The sequence below is a fragment of the Acartia tonsa genome, chromosome 5 (assembly GCF_053477335.1).
Source record: "Acartia tonsa isolate MP-2025a chromosome 5, ASM5347733v1, whole genome shotgun sequence".
In the NCBI taxonomy this organism is placed as follows: domain Eukaryota; kingdom Metazoa; phylum Arthropoda; class Copepoda; order Calanoida; family Acartiidae; genus Acartia; species Acartia tonsa.
In genome coordinates, this window is record NC_137264.1 from 38366331 (window position 1) to 38393143 (window position 26813).

General features: G+C 32.8%; 1 protein-coding gene across 1 annotated transcript; it reads left to right on the top strand.

Annotated features, from left to right (window-relative positions):
- The first annotated feature begins 136 nt into the window (after positions 1–136).
- LOC145319448 (facilitated trehalose transporter Tret1-like) lies at positions 137–26813 on the top strand. Its single transcript, XM_080161584.1, has 20 exons — positions 137–248; positions 4011–4097; positions 5348–5396; positions 7277–7315; positions 7937–7986; positions 9355–9412; positions 10619–10677; positions 12681–12743; positions 13886–13943; positions 14312–14408; positions 15074–15158; positions 16200–16294; positions 16875–16937; positions 17240–17336; positions 17944–18035; positions 18594–18659; positions 21191–21259; positions 22730–22785; positions 24130–24201; positions 25418–26813. Exons 1-20 carry the CDS (start codon positions 206–208, stop codon positions 25536–25538), a joined length of 1419 nt encoding a protein of 472 aa, XP_080017710.1. The 5' UTR covers positions 137–205; the 3' UTR covers positions 25539–26813.

Here is a 26813-nt window from a genome sequence, read left to right on the forward strand (position 1 = left end):
GACTTTTTTAGTATTTGTGGAAAATTGTCTTTGTACGACGCTATACATGATTTTTCAGTATGGCTGATAACCGGTTCTAATCCAGCGGATGTTATTCGGTTTCAAAGACATACTTTTAAAAAAATATTAATTCTTTAGATAAAATGATGAATTCAAAGTGAAAAATTGTGTGTAAAACAATCAGAGTATTTAAAAAGACAAAAAAATGAAGAATAAAGACAGAACTAATATAATTTCTTGTTGTATTGGTGAGTTTTATTTTAACCCTTGTGGTGCCCTATCCCTGCAAGGCTACCTTGTACCTATAGAATAAGGAGGAATAGAAGTGAAAACCCTAAATATTTCTGGGAAATTTGAAGGAATCTTTGACTTGCGCAGTAAAGACAATATTGCTGAAGAACAAATCACAATGACTAGTTGGACAAAATTAAAAAAAGTTTAATTAGTATCAAAGTCTAATAGATACTGTTAAATATTTGGTTGAAGCTTTTGAAATTTAATTTCATATTGTGTTTTGAATGATTTATCTTTGAATAATTTGCTATCATTAGCGGTGGACAGTAGGTACTCTATAACCCTTAAAAACATTGATGTCATAGAATGAAATCCATCGCTGTAATACACACCTCATGTGGGGGTAGTTACAGCATTTAATGCTTGGTCATTTTAGACAAAGATGAAAAGTTACTTTTAATGTACACCTTGTTTTGATAAGTATGATTGACCACGTTTATAATTTTTAAGGGTCAGCTAAATGGGTTCAACCCATCCCCCCCCCCTCCCCTACCTCAAGTTCATGTATGAATGTAGTTGCTAGTATGTATAATCAGCTGTTTGAAAACAGCATAGGAGCGAAACCTATTATATAAATGCTGAGACCAATAATTTTGGTACATTTTTGAAAAGTAAGTTGCTTACTTTAATAAAAAATTTTAAGGCTTTGCACATAAAATTCGATTTTAATCCATTGTGAATAGGGAAGAGAAAGATCGAGGCTTGGCTACAAGGCTTTTAGTAAATAAATGCAAAAGGAATTTATTTTGAATATTTTTTCAGAATAATTACTTAAATCATGTGATTTACTAACAGCCTTGTAGACGTTTTGGTCTTTCAAATGTCCCAATTTAGATTCAGGCTAGCCAGGCAGAATCTTCTACCTGGATTCTATTCTATACTTTATCTTCTTTGCTTGTACCTAATAAAACCTAATCTGACCAAAAAAGTAATAGAGAAACAAACGAAAAACTATCCAAACCCTTTTCGTTTTTATTTTTCGCTAGGGGTTGTTGTTCGGTGCTTAACTGGGCAAGGACGTCATATGGGGGGGGGGGGGGTGTAATGGGGTTATTAAAACCTCCAAAATTTGAATTTTTACCCCACCCCCGAACAAAAAAGCTTGGACGCCCTTGTAACTAGGCATTTGAGGGGATACTTGCTCCTTTTACGCTTAGGTTGTTAATGTTAGGGTTAGGTTATATTGTATTAATAATTACAAACAAAAATTAATTTTGGGACTTAAAAATTTTTTGAAAATACATAATAATTACCCCTGAGGCCGAAAATTTAGGGATCTAAAGGGATAAAACAATGGCCGATACATTGAAGTACATCCCCAATGATGATACACAAAATTACCCCTTTTGTAGATTATAATTAGTGGTTGAAACGTTTGGACACTCTACTTAATAAACCAACCAATCAAAATTTGATAAAAAGTCCCTAAAGTTGTTAACCCAATATATGTATAAGAAAACGTTATTCTAAACTTTGGGGAATACTGTAATAAATAGCCCACTGTCCCTTCCCTCCACAAAGAAAATCATAAGTTCCATTCTTTAAAGATTAAAATTTATATTTGCTCAATGTCATTTGCATTTTAGATTTGTGGAAAATTTACAAATTTTTACTATATATTATATAATAACTCATATATTGGGGAAAAATTAAATTGTAAATTTAATTCAATATTTCTTATACTGTTAAAAATCAAATGCTTTACAGTCAAATGCTTTTCCAATTGGCTTCAAAACCACTAGATTAAAACCTGTTCTCATCCATACTGAAAAATCAATATATAGCATTAATTGAAGACAATTTCCCACAAATATTAAAATAAAATTTATAAAATTAATACCAGTTTCGTTAGCCAGGGCCATCGGTCCCTCTGGGCTAAACTTTTGAAAGGTTATTCTAGGTTAGGTTAGGTAAGTAAATGTTATTGATTTTTTGTTGTTGTAATTTAAATTTATTTTTTACAGTGTATATTTGACATTGAAAAATTTAAAAATAATGTTAATGAAAGTGACACCGTGCCCTTGTTATTTTATTTATACAGTATACACTATTCTTAAGAAGGATGACAGCATCCATAAAAACGAAGCTTTAAAACTAAATTAACAGTTGTGTCAGAACTGAATAATCAGACTATAGGTCTTAACAAAACTATGAGTAAGTTACACAACAAATTAATAGGATAATTAAATCATATAAATGGTAAAAATCAACATGTTTTAAACGGACTTACAGACATTCTGATAATGATTACAGAGTTGCTATGCTTTCTAAATCGTACATAACTATAGAAATCACAATGGCAAGTTTGAAATTAAAAGGACAATTCTAACATGCCTAAATGAACGATAAGAGCCATCCGTTAAGGACGGACAGATCCTAATTATAGAAAAAAAATCGGTTCTAATAATATTTTTTATGTTTCCCCCATAGCCTTGAGAAAAGAAAAAGAAACATAAACAAAAATTAAACAAAATATAATATTTACATGTTTATTCTAAGTAATGAAACTAACAGAAAATAATTTCTCGTATTCATTCGAAACGATTAATATCCGGTAGATTAGAACCTGTTCTCATCAATACAAAAATAACTATGTCTAGCATCGTATTATATCCAGTTTTCTACGAATATAAAATTTACAATCATAAGATTACAACCAGTTTTTTAGCTTAAGCCTTCGGCAACTTGGGGCCAAAAAAAACTTATAATCTTACATTTCATGTCCGCGGAAAGCTGATATGATACGGTGCGAGAAATAACTTTACTTTCACTCTATTATTTACTTTGTATATCCGTATATTTTCACATTTGTTATTAAAGGTAGCCTGCAAGAAATTCACCGCTTCAACTGGTAAAAGACACAAGTAGACGCACTACCCCAATTTTGATACCTTCATCTTTGATAACAAAAAAGATATAGGCATTTGAAATGACATTTCGGGTAGATTTGAAATTTGACGTAATTTAATATTGAAATTTCAATTATGAGTGCTGAAAACTTTCAAAAAACTTATATACCTAAAATGTTATTTTAAATGCCTATAAACGTTATTGTTATTGAAGCTAATGGCTTCCAATTTAGGGCATTGAGTCTTCTTGTGGCAGTTAAAGTGGGGAATTTCTTGCAGGCTTCCTGGTAGTCGGTAGACTACTGATTTTGTAACTAATTATTTATCTGATTCATAAAATTACTAAAACATGAAAACGTTTTCTCGTATTCATTCGAATCCGGTGGATAGGAACCGGTTCTAATCAATACGAAAAAAACTATGTCTAGCATCGTATTATATCCAATCCAGCTTTCTACGAATATAAAAATGCAGGGACAAGGGAATGCTACTCTGACAAAGAGTTCTAAAGGAAAAATTCCCCCACAACCCCCTTCCCTTTTTCCTCCCCGTCTCTTCTACCACTCTTCACTTACATGAAACACTTTATAAGGTTTAGTGATTTTACATCAAAAAACTTTATAAGGTTTCGTGATTTTTTTGTAGAATTGATTGTTATAATAACTACCCCTGATAAAAATGTACAATCATAAGATTAAAACCAGTTTTTTTTTATCCCATGCCTTCGGCACCTCGGGGCTAAAAAACTGGTTTTAATCTTATAATTGTACATTCTATATTCGCGGAAAGCTGTTTATGATACGATGCGAGAAATAACTATTATCTCTTAGAAGGATTTGCTAAACATACCTTTTTTTTATTTTTTAGTGTGTTTGGGAGGGCTAAGTCACGGATCAATGTTAAGCTGGCCGGCAGAAACTTTACAACAATTGTCCGCTCCAAATTCTATTATAGGTTAGTTTTTTTAGTAGCGACGCTACTCTATAACTCCAATTGAGATAGAAGGCTGAAACTACTTTTCAACATTCATTATGAAGCATAATTAGCTATGAAACATCCATGGGGTTGGACTTTTTTATAATTTGATTTCACTAATCATTAAAAATTATTGACAATAAATTTTTTTATATTATATGGACAGAACAAAGTGTCTCAAAAATCAGCCATGTGACGTCATAAAAATGAGGAGTTATCCATCTCTTTTTTCGTTTTTTTTCTTTTCCACTTCTTCTCTCATCTCCCTAATTTTTTATGACGTCACATGGCTGATTTGTGAGACACTATGTCCCACTACATCTTAATTGCTGTATTTAGATACAAAACTTTAAACTTTAGTCATCATCTAGAACTATTACATCCAATATTAGCGAAGCTTTAAACAAACAAAAATAAATATCAAGGACATGGGCAAAACAAATTTTCAATTACATTTGAATGAAATAATTCACTATAATTTAGCAATAAGACAGTCACAGAATAAAATAAAAATTTGACTACATAGAACAATCAACAGGGTAGTCAATATTACAAAGTAGCTTAATGTCTGTCCGTCCGTCTGTCTGTCTATCCGTCCGTCCGTCTGAAGCGATCGGATTCTACTCTTCAGGGTATATACCTATTGGTCCTGTGGTGGTTTTAAGCTATTTTCTTGGGGGGTGGGACACCCCCAACCCCCCAAAAAACATAAAAATCCCCCTCATTTTATTTTGTAGACGATTTCCTTGGTCCTTTTTATTTTTTTTTACGAATTTCACCTTAACTTTTTTTTTGATCACATCTTAGGGCAAAGCCAAAAGAGGCTTGGGGCGAAGCCGCTAGTTTTAAATAAAATGGAGGTTAGAAAAATGCTGATAGTTGGAGTGGTTGTATTTATAAACTGCTTCAAACTTTGGATATGCAAGTGCTGAACTAATGAACTGTAGGCAAATAAACAAATAGCATTACATGCAAACAGACAGACTCCAGTGCAGTAAGTGTCTTAACAATTTCAAAATGATGTTTGATAAAAAAATATTTGAGACTCTGCAAAGTGTCACAAAAAATAAGCCGTGTGACGTTAATAGATCCATCTCATTTTTAGGGGTTTCCTTTCCCACTTATACTCTCATCTCTCCCTTTTTTTGACACTTTGTAGAGTCTCATAAAATCAGGTTGATCCTATTTTGTTTGTAATACTTAAATATTTTTTTTCTATTTTATTTTAGGTATTGTAGATAACAGTATATTATCATGGATTGCTTCAATAAACTTCATAGGAACAAATAACAAAATAAAATGATTTATTTAAAAAGATTTTGTTCAAATCATATCAGAAAATGTTAATATTCTATAAGAAAAACTGAATTGATTGGGTTCATTTATTTACTTTTGGATGTTTCAGTTAATTTCAAAGAAATTTTTTTGAAAAAAAAATCTTTCCCTCAAAACTTACAAAACATTTGCAATCAAAATGATGGTGGACCGCCCCAATCTCTTTTGATGCGATCCCTTGGAGGGGGGGGGGGGTAAGCTTTAGATGAGATACTATTTTTAAAAGCGAAGCTTTTCTATAATTAGGGTCGGTCCGTACGTCCGTACGTCTGTAACGGATAGCTTTTTTCGTTAATTTAGGCATGTTAGAATTGTCCTATTGATTTCAAACTTTGAATGGTGATTCCTGTAGTAGTTAGGTACGATTTAGAAAGCGTAGCAATAATCGGTACCAGAATGATTTTTAACTTTTTTAACAACAAATTTGGAGATGCGATCCCCAATTTTCAAAATTCTTTGAACGTACGAATAAGACTTTTACAGAAATGCTTCGCATCCAGTCTATCTACCTATGTTTAATACAAAGTTTACACCATATAAGAGTAGAAGCTAAATATTTGATTGACGTGCCCCTGCAATTATCAAGCACAACTCAGGCACGAGACACAATTACTTTAGCTAGGCCCGAGGCATCTTTTGTATACTTTTATGCATTTATAGGCCTATCTTTACCAATATAATACCATATATGGGTAATGCTAGCCTAATCATGGTAAATTGTATGTGATTTATTAATGTTATATGCTTATTAAAACATTATGTTTATTGTTAAAGTAATCATGTAACCATTTAGTTCAAGTATGTATGCCTACAACCATAGTTTGATTTACGTCACAAGTTAACGTACAGACACTTGATTAAACAGACAAACACTTAGATCCTTATTATAAGTTGATGTTATAGCTTGCACTTCTTAAAATATCTCAGTTATTTATTGACTCTCCAACCATCAAGTTCTTCTGGCTTTAAAAGGTAATGACTTAGTTGTTTGGCATGCATTGTAGTTTAAATTTAGGACCCTCAGTTCTTAGCATGAATTGAGCTTAGGCCTTATGGTAGAACTCTAACACTTAGCACAATTCAATGCTTAGGACTTGGGGCACTTTTCTGTCCTACACTACTTATGATTATTATCACTTATCCTGTAAATATTTTCATACTTAACTTATTCACTTGTAATGTAAATACACTTTATAAAACCATCTTCCTTCTTGAGTGCTAAATATACTTATATAATACCGATCGAATTTCATAACCAACCATTTATTCTTAGTTTAAAGCAATATAATACCTTGCGTGGGTCTTTTGTTGAGCTACAACCAGCTCAACCAAATTCGTATTATACTTGTGGGAATAGAGGGATAAGCATTCTAAATTGACGAACCGACGATGAGAATGTCTATGTGTATTGCAGTAAAAGTAGGATTTTTAGTAGTACTCATAGAAGAGCAATCTCCATACCATAATATTGGACAAGCGCCCCATTCGCACTACCAAATTTGTATGTATGTGATAAAATTATCCGATTGATTTGATTTTTGGAATACTGATTCCTAGGACAACAAAGTACAATGTTATAAGTGAAGCATTTCTATAATTAAGTCCTAAAAACGTAAGTATGTCCCTAAAAATTATCCTGGATTTAAGCAGTTTTTCAACAAATTTATGTAAAATTTTGATTCGATATTTATGCATTTATGTTCTGATTTTTTAGTTCTGACACACTACAAGTATTAATGTTCGTTTGTCCTAACGTTTCAGCGCTTCGCTTTTATGGATGTTGTCATCCTTGTTTTAATTATTATTTGAATACAATGAACTGCAGGATGTATGCTTGGATCTTTACTTTCATCAGTTCTTACAAAGGAAAAAAATATGAAATTGTAAAATCTATTGCAAAAATTTCCTATTGGTGATGACATCATATCATATAATTCATTGAAGAATTTAGTAAACTTTTCTTTTGTACATGTTGCCGCCATGATTCTTATTGGTTGTCAACTCAAATGTGTAATTTTTCAACCAATAAGAGGGAAGGTACTATTTTTTCATATCTTAATTTCAAAAGTTTACATTTCTTCTTAATTTTCCTATTGGCTATGAGTTAGGAAATCAGGAATTTTTTTGTACATATTGTCGCCAAGATTCTTAGTTGTTGTCATCTCAAATCTATTATTTCAACCGAAAATGAATCTATTTATTGTATAGATGTATAACCAGACAACTACCTGGATCCCCATGTTGGAAACCTTACACGTCTGCTAGCAAATTGCTTTCTGCTCTTTTGCATTGATTTGGCTGTGTTAATGTTCCCAATTTTATTAATTTTCAAAGACCCAATTGAATGTAAGCACAGGGTCTTAGGAAAGAGAAAATACAGTTATATTACCACATCCCCCTCCATTGTTTTTCTCTAAAAAATCAATAAGATGGAAGGTACTATTTTTCATATTCATATTCATAAGTTTCATATTTTTAATTTAAAAGGTTACAAGAGATAAAGTTTTAATAACTGGTGCTTCTTTAGTGACAGGTATATTTTAAAGAAAATTTTTGTTTTTAAAAAATCAGATTTAATATTTATAAGAATAATTCTTTGAAGAAGATTAAAGTCCCTCCACAGATTATGACGTCATACGATAGAATAGCCAATAAGAGGCCAGCATAAATTTTACCATTAGTCAATTACAGTGTATACTTGCCTCTCATTGGCTATTCTATCATATGAAGTCATAATCTGTGGAGGGACTTTAAACATTTTCTAATTCTTTCTCTTGTCAGTTTTCTATTGCATTTTAAGTTTCTAGTGGCTACGCCCCTAGAAGATTCAAGGGGCATTTAAGGTGAGGGGTGAAAAGTGGGCCCCCTTACCACCATTTTTAATGTGGGTTTTAAAAAGAAAAAGTTGAATAAATATTTTTGGGGGGGTGGCATTTTTATTGGGAGAGTGGAGATACCATCCCTTAAAATAATTAAAAACTTCCCTGGACCTAAAAGAAGCTTCACTGTAATTGAAAAACATATCAGTTTAGCGGTTGACAAGATCTTTCGCTACAAACATAATAAAGCTTACTGCTTTATATAAAAAGAAGATAAGTTCCTCTAAAACGCCTTAAGGATGATCAATCTGGCATAAGACATTAAATTTCTATAAATGTCCTAGCAGAGTTATTATAAATTTATTTAAATATAATGATAATCTCAAAATTTGAAATTTTAAAATTTCAACTATATGATTATCTTAGTTTTAATTTTGTTAAAAAAGAAGCTTTTCTGTAATAGGGTCGGTCCGTCAGTCCGTAATGGTTAGCTCTTTTCGATAATTAAGGCATTTTAGAATTGTCCTATCGATTTCAAACTTTGCATGGTGTTCCCTGTAGTAGTTAGGTAGGATTTAGAAAGTGTAGCAACTCTATAACCGTTACAAGAATTTTCGTAAGTGAACCCAGTAATAGTGTCTGACTGATTATGACGTAAGAAAAAAAATTAGCCAATGAGAGGTCATTATTGATCAATGGTAAAATTTATAGTGGCTTCTCATTGGCAAATTTTTTTTCTTACGTCATAATCAGTCAGACACTATTACTAGGTTTCCATTTTTAGCATGTTGAATTTTAAATTTTATGTGATAAAATTATTCAATTGATCTGATTTTTGGCACACTGATTCCTAGGACAACAAAGTATAATATTAAAAGCGGAGCATCTCTATAATCAAGTCCTAAAAATGTAAGTATGTCCTTAAAGTTAACATTATTTATATGTAAGCAGTTTTTCAACAAATTTCTTTAAATTTTGTTAGGATTTTCATACATTTATATTCTGATTATTAAGTTCTGACACTCTACAAGTGTTAATGTTTGTCTGGCCATACCATTTCAGAGCTTTGCTTTTTTGTTTAGGAATTTCGTGGATAATGGTTGGTCTCTCCACTTCTGTAGCCATGCTTTGCATTTCCAGGTGTCATTTTAATATCTACAGGATTATGATAGATTTGATAGGATAATAGCAGATTATTTCTCTTTGTACATTTTATTAATAATCCGTAAAATTGTGAGCAAGCTTCCAGTTAAATACGCTTATTAGGTCAACCTGTTTCTAAATATGCGTTTAATTATAATATGCGTTTGGTCATCATCAAGAACAGTTATTATACTGTGGTAAGATGGCAGCATACGGACAGGCATTACACAGAGTTGCTATGCAGCGGCTTATCAAATCAAGCCTTCAGCGCTAATCCTATTATCACCATTTCACCCCTGCCCCTCCGGGGCCGTGCTGAGACCCCACAGGCAGCGGTCAGATTGGACCGTCTAATAGTGGGAGGGAGGCGGCCACCCCGCGCCCCAGTCAACTATCCTACCGGGAGATGTTTGCCTTCCCCCTGACTGCAGCTTACCCCACAAATGCCTACCGCCGCAGGGCTCCGCCCTCGTCTCCCCACACCCCCTTCAACCTAACCTATTGTTATCATCTATTTTTGTATATATAGTAATAATCCTATTGTAAATGTATTCAGTTTTAAATATATCTTTGTAGTAGTAACTACTGCTAGTTCTTTATTGGTAGAATCTTTAAGGCTAGGGGCTCGTTTGGATTCGAACTTGCGACGGTAAGCTGAAACGCTTCAACTTACCACAATACTTCATAATTGTATTTGATTGGAAGCTTGCTCACAATTGTATGGATTATTGCGTAAGCTACTAAATAGGGATAGATATTACCACTTTTGACGAGCCTATTCTATTGACGTCATAAAATACCTTATATCTCATTTCTTTCTCTTCTATGACGTTAATAGAACACATAAGCCAACCATGCTGATACCTATCCCCTGTTGCTAGAAAGACAGATACAAAAATAGGGATGTGGAGGAAGAAGATGTTGGCACCCCCTTGCGGAAAAAAACAAATGGTGGTTGGGTCGGTGTACACACCCTCCCAACTAATTAACAGCTTTTCTCATATTTATTCGAAATAATATCCGGTGAAATAGAACCAGTTCTCATCTATACGAAAAAATTATGTCTAGCATCGCATTATATCCAGCTTTCTACCTTCGGCATCTCAAGGCTTAAAACCTGGTTTTAATCTACATAATTGTACTTTTTATATCAGCGGAAAACTGTTCATAATACGGTGCGAAAAAATAACTATTACTATTTAGGTTAATGCTTGGTTGTGGAAACGCTATTCTTATGTCTGTGATACCCCCCTATATAACAGGTCCACAATCAATTCCGCAAAAAAATTCTTCTAAAGTGCAGCTGTTATTTATCTAGGGTATGTACACTAGGATATATAAGTTGGAAGGAATTTTAATGTTAGGGGTAGATTTGAAAACTGCATCAAATTTTAGGGATTTTTTTTATAAAATTCGTTTTTTGTATAATTCTTTATCTAAAAGCGGAAATACAATTTAAGTTAATTAATTTTAACATCTGTGATTGGTGGATTAAAAAATGGCTGTGCTCTGATTGGAGAAGCTTAAACTGTTTTTAACCTATTTTTTTATCATATATCAAAAATATACTATGACACCAGTAGAATCAGACTGCAGAGCCCAAATTTGAATTACGTCCCCAATAAACTTTTTTTGGGGGATTTAAAAATCAATTTTATATGTTGCTGTGATCATTTTGATGGAAGCAAAAGCATTTTTTAGTTTGGGGTTAAATTGTTTCTTACAGAACAATTTGATGTGATTCAGATTATATCAATACAATAATAAAAACTCTACTCTGTTCGATGCAAATAATTTTTTTCTAAAACAATAATTTATATAGAAGAAATTTAACATTAAAATAAAACATATTATTCTGAAGTCTGAACCAATTAGAAGCCTTGTTTCATTTCAGTTTTTTACAATTCAAAAAAGAGTGTTTTCACAAAGTGACTTATTTCCAATGTAGTTAAATAATTTTTATTTAATTAAAATGAAAAGAATGAAAACTATACACATAAAAGATACATGCTTTTTAAAAATATTTAAAAGAATAAGTTTGAATAATCTTATATTTTATCATATTTGTATATGTGACAAAAAAAAATTTGTTGTATTGCGTAAACGTTTGTTGTCATCTTTCACTATTCAACCCTTTACAGCCAATTTTTTTGTGTTTTAAATAAGTGATGGAAAACAAGCACGATAAAGTTAATTCATTGATATATTGTAAAGAATTAAGTTTTTAATGAATTAATTTAGATGAAATCAAAAGGCCTAATTTTACTCTATACCAGAATACTATATATATGAAGCAAAACACTCTAAAAGCTACGAATTTCACCCAAATAAAAAAAGACCTTTTGCTCTGATCAAAAAAGACCACAGCAACAGTAAAATTAATATTTTAATCCCCTCAAAAAAGTTTATTGGGGACTTAATTCAAATTTAGGCTCTGCAGTTTAATTCTACTGGTGTCATAGTATATTTTTGATATATGTTTTAAAAAATAGGTTAAAAACAGTTTAAGTGTCGTACATCATTCACCCAATTAGAGCGCAGATAGTTTCTAATCCACCTATCCTATTGGTCAAAAACAATTAACTTAAATTATATTTCCGCTTTTAGATAAAGAATTATGCAAAAATGAATTTTATAAAAAATCCTTAAAATTTGATGCAGATTTCAAATCTCCCCCTAACATTAAAATTCCTTCCAACTTATATATCCTAATGTACACGTATCTATATCTAAGAAAGTTATGTGAAATGACTGTAACGTCCTTGTTTTTAAAGATCGATAATATTTTAAAATTAAATAGTAAAAATAAGTCATCTAAGAATGTAGCAATTGGGTCTTTGAATATCAGTTAATAGCGTAGGAAATATTAACACAGACAAGTTGCTAAAACACAGCACAAAGCAATTTACGAGCAGACAAAAAAAGGTCCTCAAAACTGAATTAAAGTAGTTATCTTAGTTAGACATCTATAGTTACTTATACAATTATTTCTAAATAAAAAAATGTAATTCATAAAATATCATAATTAGATTGCAAAATAAATATCAAGCCAATTTTGTTTTAAATTACTAAAAAAGGGTCTAAAAACATTGTCAAATATCAAAATTTTACATATTTGAAATTGTGAGACGAAAAACTAAAAAATTTGAGAAAAAATACGTATTTTTAGGTGACTCCAAAATACCAAGGTTACTCCAGTATTTTTACAGGCACTATAAAAATATTACGAAAAAAATGCGTTAAAATGATTGTTAATGATTAACAGAGACAGCACCGAAAAAGTATTCTGGCCTACTCTCATCTATGTATGCCTTGTCGTTAGGTTTTGGTAAGCTTAATTTATTAGTAGCGAAGCTACTTTATAATTGTAAATGACCGTATGTTCGTCTGTCTTAAGCATTACTGAGAAAAGTAATTTTCTCGGAAACTATTCAATATGAACCCAGTAATAGTGTCGGACTGATTATGACGTAATAAAAAAATTAGCAAATAAGAGGCAATTATTGACCATTGGTAAAATTTATAGTGGCCTCTCATTGGCTAATTATTTTTTTTACGTCATAATCCGACACTTTTACTGGGTTCATTCAATATAGAAAACTAAGCAGTTAATAGTGCGTAATAAAAAAAATGATACAATACAATACAAATGACAAATGATAGGCCAATACACATTTTACCATTAGTCAATTTATAAATGTATAAATGCCTTTATTGTTCATTTGTATGCAAGGGCGTCCAAGCTTTTTTTTTTGGGGGGGGGGTTAACTTGTTTAAGGGGGGGGGGGGGTAATTCGTTTTTTGCTTGGGTAAATTTTGTTTAACCCCCCCAAAATTTCCCCCCGGGGTAAAATTTTTGGGGGAGGTAATTTGAAAAAAAATTTTGTTACAGTTTTTTATTTGAGGGAGGTATAAATAAATAAATGGTCCTACGGCACCCCCTAATTCGTTTGGGGGGGGGGGGGAATGTAATCCCCACTTAACCCCCCCCCCCCTTGGACGTCTTTGTTTGTTTGATGTAATCTTTTATTAGAAACTAAAAGCTTCTTCTTGAAAGATGATTTTTTTATAGTTGTAAATGCATGTGTATTTTACTTTGTCTGTTGGTAGTTCGGTCCTGCTACAAAAGACATATTAGCTTTTTAGTTTATCAAGATTTCGTGATTTTTTTTATCGTCCTCTAATGACGATTGAACGTATGCGGAGGCATCTAAAGTAAGTCGTGTCGCTTGCATCTCCCCCATAAATGAAAAATAATTTAAGTATAATTACTTAGATGTTTTTATATACTCTAACAAATTGATATTAACACGTTATTCCCCATCCACCCTCCTTCTGGATGAACGAACGAACAAATGAGGACCATTATAGAAACCTAAATTAGGGATAAATTTTTCCCTGTCAATATATCCACTTTTTCTGTATCCATTAATATAAAATACATAATGAAAATGAAATGCATTTTTTTAGGTTTGATATATTCTGTTTTGGCTGGTAGATTTATAACATGGACTCTTCTATCTTTCATAGGAATTTTTAACATTTTCAAAATCCTATTATATATTTTTTGTCTGTAGCTTGAGACTTTGATAACTACTGAACAAATTGAGTTTTCCATTTCAACTTCATTATTTATATTGACTTACATTAATACAGATTTACAATGCTTTCTGTACTTAGCGCCATATCAGGCCTACAGTACTATCTCTGAATGGTTATGCCTGTGCCTGGCCAAGGCATTCACCTATTCTTATATATTAATGCTAGATCATGATATATGAAGTCTCTAAATCATGTAAATTGGATCAGATTCGAATCCAACATGTAACCATTCATGCTAGGATATTTGTAACAGTTTTTTTCTCAAAACTAAGGATGTTTAAAAATATTGAATTCAGCGTCCATTCCTTCAATTCTGCTTGGAATTTTGGCGCCATTTCTGTATTATCCGCAAGAAGACGACATCATAGCAAGGCTCACAAGAACAATACAGGTATAGAAGACGACATCATAGCCAGGCTCACAAGAACAATACAGGTATAGAAGATGACATCATAGCAAGGCTCACAAGAACAATACAGGTAAAGAAGACGACATCATAGCCAGGCCCACAAGAACAATACATGTAAGGAAGACAACATTATAGCAAGGCCCACAAGAACAATACAGGTAAAGAAAACGACATCATAACCAGGCTCACAAGAACAATACATGTAAAGAAGACGACATCTTAGCAAGGCTCACAAGAACAAACCAGGTAAAGAAGACGACATCATAGCCAGGCCCACAAGATACAGATAAAGTCATACAAATAGGAAGGTTGGGAGAAAAAGTGTTATTCTGATTTTGTTTTAAATGGAGCGACATGGGGAGGGTGGTACAAGGTCATGGTTAAACAAACTCCAAATATTTGTACACCCCTCCTTTTTAAAAATTTAACCCCTGCTTCAAAAAATATTAAAGCCCAAGAATATTTTTTTTTACAAATTAATTGTATACCAACACATTAGTTTCTTATTCATCCCAAGGGGGCGGGGGAGGGATCAAATACCCCTCCACAAAATTAAGCTAGGACTTCTTTTGGAAAGTCTTTTTTTAAATCTACTAATGGGTAGTATCTATTAATGGTTTATTAATCAATAATGATCCGTGTTTTAGTATGAGCCACAAGATGAATCCCGAGTGACAGTAAGAAATCCAGGAACACTATTTTTCTTTCTTGCCTCTGTATTCATAGCTTCAGGTAGATTACATGGTTAGAACAATGGCCTTATTCCATTACTGTCTTTACTAGCGGCTACGTCTTCTGTAGCATCTAGATGCAAATGCATTTTATTTTTTGAATTTTTTTTCTCAAATTGGAAGTGTAGAAATTTTTATGTATATATGGGCAATATCTTTTGGGAGGTTTAGCTTGTTTTCAATTAAAATATGTTAAATCTTCCCTAGACCTGTAAGAAACACTCCAGAACTATAACTCTCCAGCAATTGGCGATATCCTAAGCACAGACAGACACAAAGATCATCATGCTACTTTTACATAAGGATAAATCATTCTGGAGAATAAAGTAAATAGATCTGTTTACATAAACATTGCTGATGATTCCCTCCCAATGTCCATAAAATTCTAACTGCTTGGTAGGGAGGCAAAGTACTTTTGGAGATATATTCCACACGGGACATAGAGATAGATAAACCTACATTTATCTATCTAATACTAACTGTTCTGTTTTTAAAAGCGAAGCTTTTCTATAATTAGGGTCGGTCCTTCCGTACGTCCGTCCGTCCGTCCGTACGTCCGTTACAGAGAGTTAGCTCTTTTCGTTAATTTAAACAGGTTAGAATAGTCCTATCGATTCGAAACTTTGCATGATGATTCCTGTAGTAGTTAGTTACAATTTAGATAGCGTAGCAACTCTATAATCAATACCAGAATGTCCGTGCGTCCATTTGAAACATGTCGATTTTTAACTTTTTGACAACAAATTTTTGTATGTTAAAATTATCCGATTCTTCAGATTTTTTGAAAACCGATTCCTATTACAACAAGGTACAATGTTATAAGCAAAGCATCTCTATAAACAAGTCCCAAAAATGTAAGTATGACCTTAAACAGTATCATCTATTTATGCAGTTTTGCAACAAATTTACTAACAATATTGTTTGTACTGATACATTAATATTCTGCTAATTCAGTTCTGACAATCTACAAGTGTTAATGTTCGTTTGTCCTTCCATTTCAGTGCTTCGCTTTTATGGATGTTGTCATCCTTGTTTTTTCTAGGAATATGTCCTCTGTCAATATTTGGGGAATATTTATTTATGGACCAAAGAACATTTAAAGTTATAGATTTAACTTTAGCCAGTAATATTTCTCAGGTAAATGCAGGGATCTAAAGGGATAAGGCCGATTAATTAATGTATATCCGCAGTGATGATACACAAAATTACCCCTTATGTAGATTTAAATTAGTAGTTTAATGTTTGAACACTCAAATTAATTAATCCACTAATCAAAATTCTCTAAAGTCTTTAAAGTTGTTAAGCAACGAATAAGAAAACTTTAAGGTCTAGTGTAATAAACAGCCCATTGTCCCTCTCTCCCATTTCCACGTATTGCATATGGGTTTCAACTTTTTAAGAAAAAAAACTTTTTTTGATGCTTGGTTTTGGTTTGGTTGGGAAAAGTTTAGATGAGTTCTAATGAAATCGTAATCCATAGGGTTAGAGACACAAGTTCAGATATATTTTTACAGTTGTTTGTGCTTTTTTGAGTTAATTGGTCGCTGTGTTTAGTGCCCTAGGGAAATGGGGATAGATGTTACTGCTTTTTGAATATGCATATGGAATAGGTAATCCAAAAGCAGTGACATCTATCCCCATTTTGCTAGGTCACTACAGACAGCTACGGTAATTGTCCTGGTTTGATTTCATACAATATATGAATCTTTATTTGTAGGTTGTGGGTGGAATGGTAGGAGCAGTGCTTATTGATAAATTTGGAAGAAAACCTGTTCTTAGGGTAAGATGTTTTAGCTATATGTAAAGCTTATAACTTTAGTGACTTGGTCACTTAACAGGTCTACTGTCTCCCAAAGAATCATGAAAATTTTCAACCATCAAAGACACTCAAAATACAGCCACGTGACGTGATAAAATTAGGGGGATGAGAGGAGAAGTGGGATAGAAAATCCCAAAAAAAAGATATGCATAATCACTCATTTTTATGACGTCACGTGGCTGAATTTTGAGTGACTTTGTCCCCCTACAATTTTTTATCTCTTTTGAGTGCAGTGATGATTATTAAAATTTCTATTGTTGCAGGCTGGAACATGGGTGTGCTTGCTCTCCAATGTTTTGTTATCCCTGTATTTTTCAACAACCAAGGATAGCCACCAATGCCCTACATCACCTGGATCATGTAAGATTTAAGATGAAGATCCCCGAAACAGTTGAAACTTTATTAGTGATGATGCCCTACATGTTATTGATGTGTTGTATGTAATTAGACTTTACAAATTTTCAAGGGTGTTTTTCTATCAGGTTGATGTTTGATGTTTGTCAGATTAATATAATATATCTAAGGGACCAATTTGGAATCAAAAAAATTTATAAACGAACTAGCGGCTGCGCCCCCAGCATCTAGGGGCTCTATATTCGATGGTATATGGAAAGGCAGAAATATAGCCTATAACCGTACCCATACTTATTTATCAAAATAAAATAGCCCAAAACCATCTAAAAAACTATAAGAAGCTTCACTGTAAAGGGGAACCATATCGGTTCAATGGTTAGCAAGATCCTTTTCTACAGACAAAGAAAGCTTACTACTAAACCAATAAAATTTTGAGAGGTACGTAACAACCATTCCTCTTTTTTTTTAAATACCAAGTAGTTAGAAACACAAAAAACATCTTTGTGATTTTTATCGACATATTGACTTAATAAAGTCGTTGCTGCAATTCCATTCAACTCTTTTAAATTTAAATTAATAAGAATTTAATTTCCATTAATAATTTCTTTTTAAGTTTTATGTTGGAGTCCCGCAGTGGCTACCTGTCTCTTCTTCTTGGGCTTCGGGGGAGGCATCGGAAATATTTTTTTTGTTCTTCTCGGAGAAGTAAGTACAGAATAAAGTACTTTGGGGGGGGGGGGGGTCATAGGTCTGTTTTTTTCGATTGTCCCCAAGGTTATATAATATTATTTCTTATTCATTGACTTTATAACTTTGGGGACTTTGGTTGGTTCATTAAGTTGAGTTTCCAAACGTTTCAACCTCAATTTTAATCTACAGAAGGGGTAATTTTGTGAATCATCATTGCTGATGGTCATCAATTTATCGGCCATTGTCTTATCCCTTTAGATCTCTTGGGGGGGGGGGGGGGGGGGGGAAGGAATCCAAAACAATTAAATTTTCTTTTAAGTTATTTTCTCAGCTGCTATATAAGATGAATTATTGATTTTTTTTGCAAACCATTACCAAAGAGCATCAAGTATACAACTTCCTTGAGCTGTAATTTATACATTGCTATGTAAAGGTTTAGTGATTATCTTTTTTTCTTTCTTAACCATCTACCTCTGATTCATAACTTACTTTGTCTCTATGATTTTTGTGCTTCGCTACTTATGGATGTTTCTATCCTTGTCATACTTGTTCTAAGAATTAATTGTGTTTTAGTTAATACCACCATCCAACGCTGGTAAACTGGTTCCCCTCATTACATTCTACCTGAATTTATTACAGGTAGATTTATACCAAAATAAGTAGGTGCTTAAAACCTAAAAATGATTAATTCAAGGTCTGATTTTGCACAGTATAAGTTTTGTGTTCATATATGAAAATGTTTTATTTACAAAAATGTACAAATCAAAGTGAACATTAATCGAGTAATAATTGATTATACTTATTTGATTTTGTACTTTTGAATCTTGTGTACGTTTTCTGTCTACTGGGTATCTGTAAACTTCAAAATTTGTTGGGAGAGGGAGGGGGAAATAGCCTCAAACTTGCCCTAAACCTCGTAAAACTTCCATGAAAATTGTTGAGACACTTGGGAGATCTTATAAGAAATAAATACATTTAAACTTCCTGTTACTTCAGCATTTATGGAGTGGGACAAAGTGTCTCAAAAATCAGCCATGTGACGTCATAAATAGATGATTATTCATCTCTTTTCTTTTCTTTCCAACCTCTCCTCTCATCTCCCTTATTTTCATGACGTCACATGGCTGTTTTTTGAGACACTTTTCCCGCAACGCAATTAAGATAATCTGAATACATTTATTACTATAGAGTCAAATCAAAGATTTAGGAATTTTCAGTGATAATTGTGTTTAGTTTTTGACAGTTGGACTTTAGCATGGTATTTAACCTTTAAAATCAAGCCGTAAAGGTTCGAAGCAGACAGGGAGGGGTATTTTTTAAAAGCAAGCTTTTTATAATTAGGGTCGGTCCGTCCGTACGTCCGTAACGGATAGATTTTTTCGTTAATTTAGGCATGTTAGTATTGTCCTATCGATTTCAAATTTTGCATGGTGATTCCTTTAATAGTTAGGTACGATTTAGAAAGCGTAGCAACTCTATAATCAATACCAGAATGTCCGTACGTCCATTATAAACATGTCGATTTTTAACTTTTTTGACAAAAAAATTTTGTATGTTAAAATAATCCAATTCTTCTGATTTTTTTAAAACTGATTCCTATTACAACAAGGTACAATGTTATAAGCGAAGCATCTCTATAAACAAGTCCCAAAAATGTAAGTATGTTCTCTATTTATGCAGTTTTGCAACAAATTTACTTACAATATTGTTTGTACTAATGCATTAATATTCTGCTAATTCAGTTCAAGTGGTAATGTTCGTTGTCCTTCCATTTCAGAGCTTCGCTTTTATGGATGTTGTCATTTTTGTTTTAATTTACAAAAGGTTTAATTTTGTTTTTAACATCATATTTATTGTATACTCAGGGCTAAGGGATAGGAAATCTGGCCATAAATAAATGCAAATAACATATCCTAAAATCTCCCTGAGGCAAACCCAAGGATAGCTTTCTGAAAAAATTATCAGAGTGAAAGTTAAAAAAAAATTTGGGAGAAAAAATATTTATTTATTTATATATTGGGTAATAAAAAGTTCCATTTTTACTTAAGGCTAGCTTCCTAAATTTTATTCTATACTTTATCTTCTTTGGACTTATTTATCTATTTCATTACAGTTAATAGTTTTCAATTCTAACAACTGGTTTTTATTGGTATAATAGGCCTGAAGTGGATTCTTAAAAAAAGTTTTCGTAAAAAAATCCACCAAAATCACATTAAAAATCTACAAAAAAAATAAACAAAATCATAGAAGGGTTATGAACATAAGATTTTATTTAATTTTTGTAGACTTTTATGTGGTTTTGGAGGATTTTTCACGAAAACAATTTTGCCCCACTAAGCGATTAGTGGGGCACCTTTTTTTTAAGAATCCACCTCTGGAATAATATTTTCTAATCTTACGTTTTCCATCCCTTATCAACGCGTCTATTGTCTTATTCCTTCAGATCCCTAGGTTTAAATTAAAAATAAATTTTCCAAAAAAAAAGGATCTAAAATAATGTACTAAAAGTGTATGCTTTTTTATGACAGCTCCGTAATAGTTTAATAGACTTTCCTAAACAATTTTCTTAAAATCTATTAAGAGCAGGGATCTAAAGGGATAAGACAATGGCCGATAAATTGATGTACTTTCCAATGATGAAACACAAAATTAATCCTTATTATTAATCCTGTAGATAAGAATCATTGGTTAAAATGTTTGAACACTTTACTTAGGGGCCAACCAACCAAAATTCAATAAAAGTCCCCACAGTTGTTAAGCCAGCGAATAAGAAAATATTACTGTGAAACTTTGGGGCTAGTGTATAAATTAACAGCCCGTTGTCCCTTTCCTTACTGATTCAGAGGCTAGGGAGTAAACTTAGATCCTAGTGACCTATAAGCCTGGTGTCATTAGGATGTTACATTAAGTGGCAGTAAATATAAAGTAGTAAGTTTTTTTTGTCTGAAGCTAAAGATCTCAATAACTATCGAAAAGATTGTTTTCTCCATTCCAGGAAAGCGTAACATAGGTTCTGTGATAGTTTTGGCTTATTTATTTTCAGATTTTAGTCTTTGTATGGTTTTAAGCTATTTTTTCAAGCTCTTCTCCGGGACAGATTCAAACAGAACCCCTAAATTCTTGGCGCGAAGCCGCCAGTATTCTTAAAGTGATTTTTTTTTTTTTTTTAGTTTGTTGTTTTGAGAACATTCATCAGTGTGGAGTTTATTCTTGGATTAACAAATATTTTCTTTATTCAGGTAAACCTAAATGTATTAACAGTGCCGCTACTCTATAACTATGGTTTTGTTTATAATGATTGGAAGTACAGTCAGTTTTATCAATTATCTTATTCTATGTCTAAATAGCAAATACTATAATATTAGTTTTATCTATTATGTATAAACAAAAAAAAGAAGTTATCATTATCATAGCCCGCAAATGTGGCGTAACACTTGGTGCATCCGCTCGTTGTCAGGGAGGTGATAGGTTCGAACCTCAGCCCAACAACGCGTCATAACTAAAGACGTTAAAATTGGTTCCTACAGAGCGATATAAATAGTTAGAGTAGGAGATTATACTTGTCTACTCATTGTCTGCTCATAAGGACTTATAAACAGAGGTCGGGCAATCAAAGAGTTGGTTGTCTATGGGTATTACCTTACTTATACCCTGGGCAATTGAGCGCGTTACACTGCAATTCACACGCACAGTATGTTCATGTTGGCATGCAAAGAACTTGTACCCTAAGCGTCACCGAGCCCCCAATAGGTTATTTATAAACAAACTGTTCAATATATACAGTGTGTTTTTTTTATGAGAACTTTTTTGAAAGAAATTTTACCCCACTTATAGTTATCAGAATTTAATGATTAATGGCTTATTTTCTTCGTTTTTTAATGCAATTAATAGAACACCAAAAAAATATTTCAGTTTTCATTTAAAAAGTACAGTAAAATCTAAAATTCAAAACTTAGGTGTCAACATCTAAAAATGGTTTTAGCGCATTTTTCTTATGCCTAAATCTTCCAAGAAAAAAATTAGATTTTCTGTAGTCGACTTTTGGGGGCCAGTACTCCCTCCCTGGTTGAGATATGACCTTTAAACTTTGATATGCTCTAGTACATGTCCCTAATAGTATCTGTATACATTTTTAGCTCTATATCTAAACTTTGAAGTGTTTTGCAGCCATTCTTGCAAAAGGTTAAACATTTGAGCATAAGAAAAATGCGCTAAAACCATTTTTAGATGTTGACACCTAAGTTTTGAATTTTAGATTTTACTGTTTTTTTTAAAATAAAAACTGAAATATTTTTTCTTGTTCTTTTAATTGCATTAAAAAACGAAGAAAATAAGCCATTAATCATTAAATTCTGATAACTATAAGTGGGGTAAAATTTCTTTCAAAAAAGTTCTCATAAAAAAAAACACACTGTATAAGAAGCTAAGCCTATTTAAACTTATAGGTGCGTCTATAACTGGTAAAGTAAGGTGTTTGAAGGAGAGGGGGGGAGTAGACGATACCACCTGTGCAAATCCTATGCATCCCATCACTAACAGGAACGTCCAATGGGGGGGGGTGAGTAAAGGGTTAATACCTCCCCCCCCCCCAATGAATTTGTGGGTTCCGTAGGCAACCCCAAAAAAATTCAGTTTAGTTCCCCCCCCCCCCCCAAAAAAAAAAGAAGCCTGTAAGTCCTTGATCACTAAATCACTTTAATTAATTCTAGGCTGGTGTGAATATATTCTTACTATTTGGAATTGGAACCTGGATACCTGAAACTAAGTAAGATTAAGCTTTTTATAGTGTCATACTGGACTACAATTGGTCAATTAAAATGTATACTGGCCTGCCATAGGTAATTTAGTCTATGTTTTGGCCTATCATTGGTCATTTGTATTGTATGCCTTAATTTTTGTATAGGTACTAAAAGAGCTACAAAGTATGTTGTTAAAAGCAAAGCTTTACTATAGTTAGGGTCGCCTTGTTCGTAACGGATAGCTCTTATCGTTAATGTAGTCCCTTTTATAGAGTAGCTTATCTTTAATTATTACCAGAAAGTCCGTAGGTCCATTAAAATGCTATTTTGTTGTTTATACTTTTCAGCCACAATTTTGTAAATGGTTTTTATGATAATGATTTCTATGGCGATTAGACACTATGTTATGACCGAAGTATGTCATATCAATTCGAAGAGCTAAATTGATGTATATTCTTAATGATTGTACATAAAATTTCCCTTTTTGTAAATTACAAATAGTGATTAAAACGTTTGTACACTCAACTTGATATACTCAGGGACAAGGGAATGATATTCTGACAAACAATCTTAATGGAAAATTTCCCCTCAATCCCCTTCCCCTCATCCTCCCCTTTTCCTTCCCTTCTTACCCACCCCTCTTCAGCTAAATGAAACACTTTAAAAGGTTTCGTGATTTTTTGTAGAATTTATTATTAGAATATCTACCCCTGAATCCAATCAATCAAAATCCAATAAAAGACTCAAACGTGTTAAACCAACGAATAAGAAAACGGTAAAATAAAACTTTGGGGGCTAGTTTAATATACAGTCTCCTCCTTCCCTAAGTTCCGATCCTAACAGCACCAAAAAAAAACTCTTGGACAAATATATTGAAACATTGATATAGTGAATCAACAACCTCCTCTTATGGTCCTATTTGGACTTCTTGGAGTTAATTAACCATAAACCATAACTTAAAAATTCATTCTCAATGTCAGATGCATTGAAATAACCATAGAATACAATGGTCGATCCACAAACAGGCCAAATTTATTAGAATCTACCTCAAGGATAAACGAGTAAAGGACGTGAAATCAAAGGATTGGTTTGCTGTCTTTAATTTAATGGACCAACAAGTGTTTTATCATTGGTTATGACAAATTTTAGTAGCTGTCTATAGTGCCCATGCAAAATGGGGATAGATGTCATTGGTTTTAGTCTTCATATTCTATTGACGTTTGGAAATACCTTATACCACATCTCTTTTCTAGGGGGTTTCTTTCCACCTTTCCTTTTTCTCTACTATGACGTCAATAGAATAGGTAGGCCAAAAGCTGTGACATCTATCCCCATTTTCCTATGGCACCAAACACAGCTACCATTTTTAGGCCTGGTAAAGTAGAGTCTATGGACAGACAACCTAACTATGGAACTATTCAACCCACTCTTGACGTTAATAGGTAGGTTCACTACCTTTTAAATGTAAGGGTCGTGGCTGATGTTCATGACTATAAGGCTAGGGTAACTAACTAAGGAAGGGAGGGATAAGAAGTAGCAGTAGGCATAATTCTTGTCATATGTCTTTCTAAATGTATGACATACAACAATCAAAAAGTAGATTGCATACCATAGTTGGGATGTTAGCTACGTACCTAGAGGCTTCTAAGGGCACGTAAAATGTTTTCGGGATTGGCAGGGTGGTGCCCCCCTCCCCCCAAATATCTGTAAACCTTTACAGGGCCTATAAGAAGTTAAAATGCAAAGGAGAATCATATCGGTTTAGCGGTTACCAAGATCCTTTAGTACAGATAGACAGTCAACAAACAGACATGAATCCCTTTACTTTACTATAAGGACTAGCGGCTACGCCCCTAGAGGCCCACTAGGGGCACTTGAGGAGGGGGTAGTTGAATTAGATAACCCAATTGTTTTAGGGGAGGGGGTAATTTATCTTGTTTGGGTAGTGGTACCCTCTCCCAAAATACAGTTATGAACCTTCCCGGGACCTATGAGAAGCTACAATGCAAAAAATAACCCGTTCTAATTCGATTCAGCGGTTACCGAGATCCTTCGGTACAAACATAAACACAGACAAATAGACAGAAATACATCCTGTTGCTTTATTATAAGGATTACAAAAGTCCTAAAGGTATTAATCATTTATCTTCCGAAAGAAAACTTTAAATTCCAAGGCCAGCAACACAAAGGAAAATCAGGGATCAAAAGGGATAAGACAAAAGTCGATAAATTGAAGTACATCCCTAATGATGATACACAAAGTTACCCCTTAATTAGAATATAATTAATGGTTGAAACGTTTGGACACTCAACTAAATAAACCAACCAAATAAAACTTAATAAAAGTTGCCAAAGATGTTAAGCCAATGAATAAGAAAACGTTATTTTAAGTCTTTAGGGACTAGTGTAATAAATAGGCTAATGTCCCATCCGAACCTGTAGAGGACCTATGTTTCTTTGAAACTTTACAAAGTGTCTAAAAAATTAGCCGTGTGACGTCATAATAATAAGGGATTATCCATCTCTTTCTTAGGGGTTTTCATTCCCACGTCTTCTCTCATCTCCCTCATTTTTATGACCTCACATGGCCGATTTTTGAGACACTTTGTAAAGTTTCTGTTACTTTACATTCTAAACATATTTTGTTTTGTATTACAGGTACACGACAGCCAGTGGGTCTGGCCTGGAGGATCAGGAATGTGTTCTCAACAATACTTCTTTCTTCTCATCATTCAGAGTTACCCTGCATGACATACCAGAGGATGAACAGTTAATATAAACCTAAAAGATTGTGGCCCAGCCAATTTACAGATAAAGAAACAATTAGGTTTGATAGTGTCTCGCTGTAAACGACAGAAAAATATAGAAAAAGGCGTTTTATTGAATTAGTGATATTACGAGGAAGGGAGGGGACATTGGACTGTTTAATAAACTAGTCCCCAAAGTTTACAATAACGTTTTCTTATACATTGGCTCAACAACTCTTGGGACTTTCATTGAATTTTTTTGGTTGGTTCATTAAGATGAGCATTCAAAAGTTTCAATCCCTAATATTGTAATTTATAGAAGGGGTAATTTTGTGTATCATATTGGGGATTAACATCAATTTATGGGCTTATCCCTTTAGATTTCTGGATATTACATACGCGTAATTTGTAACTGTCAGAAGTTACCCTACAACAGCCTATATGCAGGGTCACCCAACTTAATGAACCAACCAATAAAAATTCTCTAAATTTGTTAAGCCAACGAATAAGAAAACTTTATATACATCTTTAGGGACTAGGGTCATAAACAGCCTAATACCCCCTCCCTTACTGGCCTGCATGGCTAGAAAACAAAAGTTAGCTTTAAAAATGGGAAAAATCTTTATAATTTTGAAATCTGTTTAATATTCGAGATAAAAACGTAGCTGTCTTTAATCCAAAAAATATGATTTTCAATTCTTGCTATTTTTAAAACTACCTGGTAGAAAATTGAAATTCTTTCAAATATATGTCCTATAGATATTATAGTTTAAACTATTGAACTAAAAAAATGTCCAGTTCACTACATTAAAGTTTAAAAGCACTTCGTGCAACTACCCCTGTAAGTTAAAATAATGTGATGTATATTATGTATCTTATTTGAAATAAAGGAGGCATATTGCATCTGAAAAAAATATTTAAATGCCGACTTTTTATTTCAGTTTAATTTTGTAGAAAATTCTGTTCATAACAGCAGAATTGAAAAATCAAATTCTTTTGATATATGCAACATGTTATATTCGTGTTATATACGCTAAATATTTTTGTTTTGAAATGATACCTTGGAAAATCAAAAACTTCATTTCTACAGAACTAACATTCTAAACCTAATTAATACACAGCAAGGAGGAAGGAGGGGGAAAATTCAAGGCAAAACAGTTTTTCTTTAGAATGAAATTGCCTGACTGATTTTAAATACTTAAAATTAATAACGTAAATAAATTGTAAATAACTATTGTATGTAAATATGTAAAAATGTATAAAAATCTGTAAATATTTATTCAACAACAAATATATTTAAGAAACCT

Bases quoted from the DNA above. Each gene is read 5' to 3' on its own strand.
- LOC145319448 (XM_080161584.1), top strand. From the start codon at position 206: ATGAAGAATAAAGACAGAACTAATATAATTTCTTGTTGTATTG. The intron at 12,744-13,885 runs GTAAGCTTAATT...GCATTTTTTTAG, and splicing joins TGCCTTGTCGTTAGGTTTTG to GTTTGATATATTCTGTTTTG. The intron at 16,295-16,874 runs GTAAATGCAGGG...CTTTATTTGTAG, and splicing joins TAGCCAGTAATATTTCTCAG to GTTGTGGGTGGAATGGTAGG.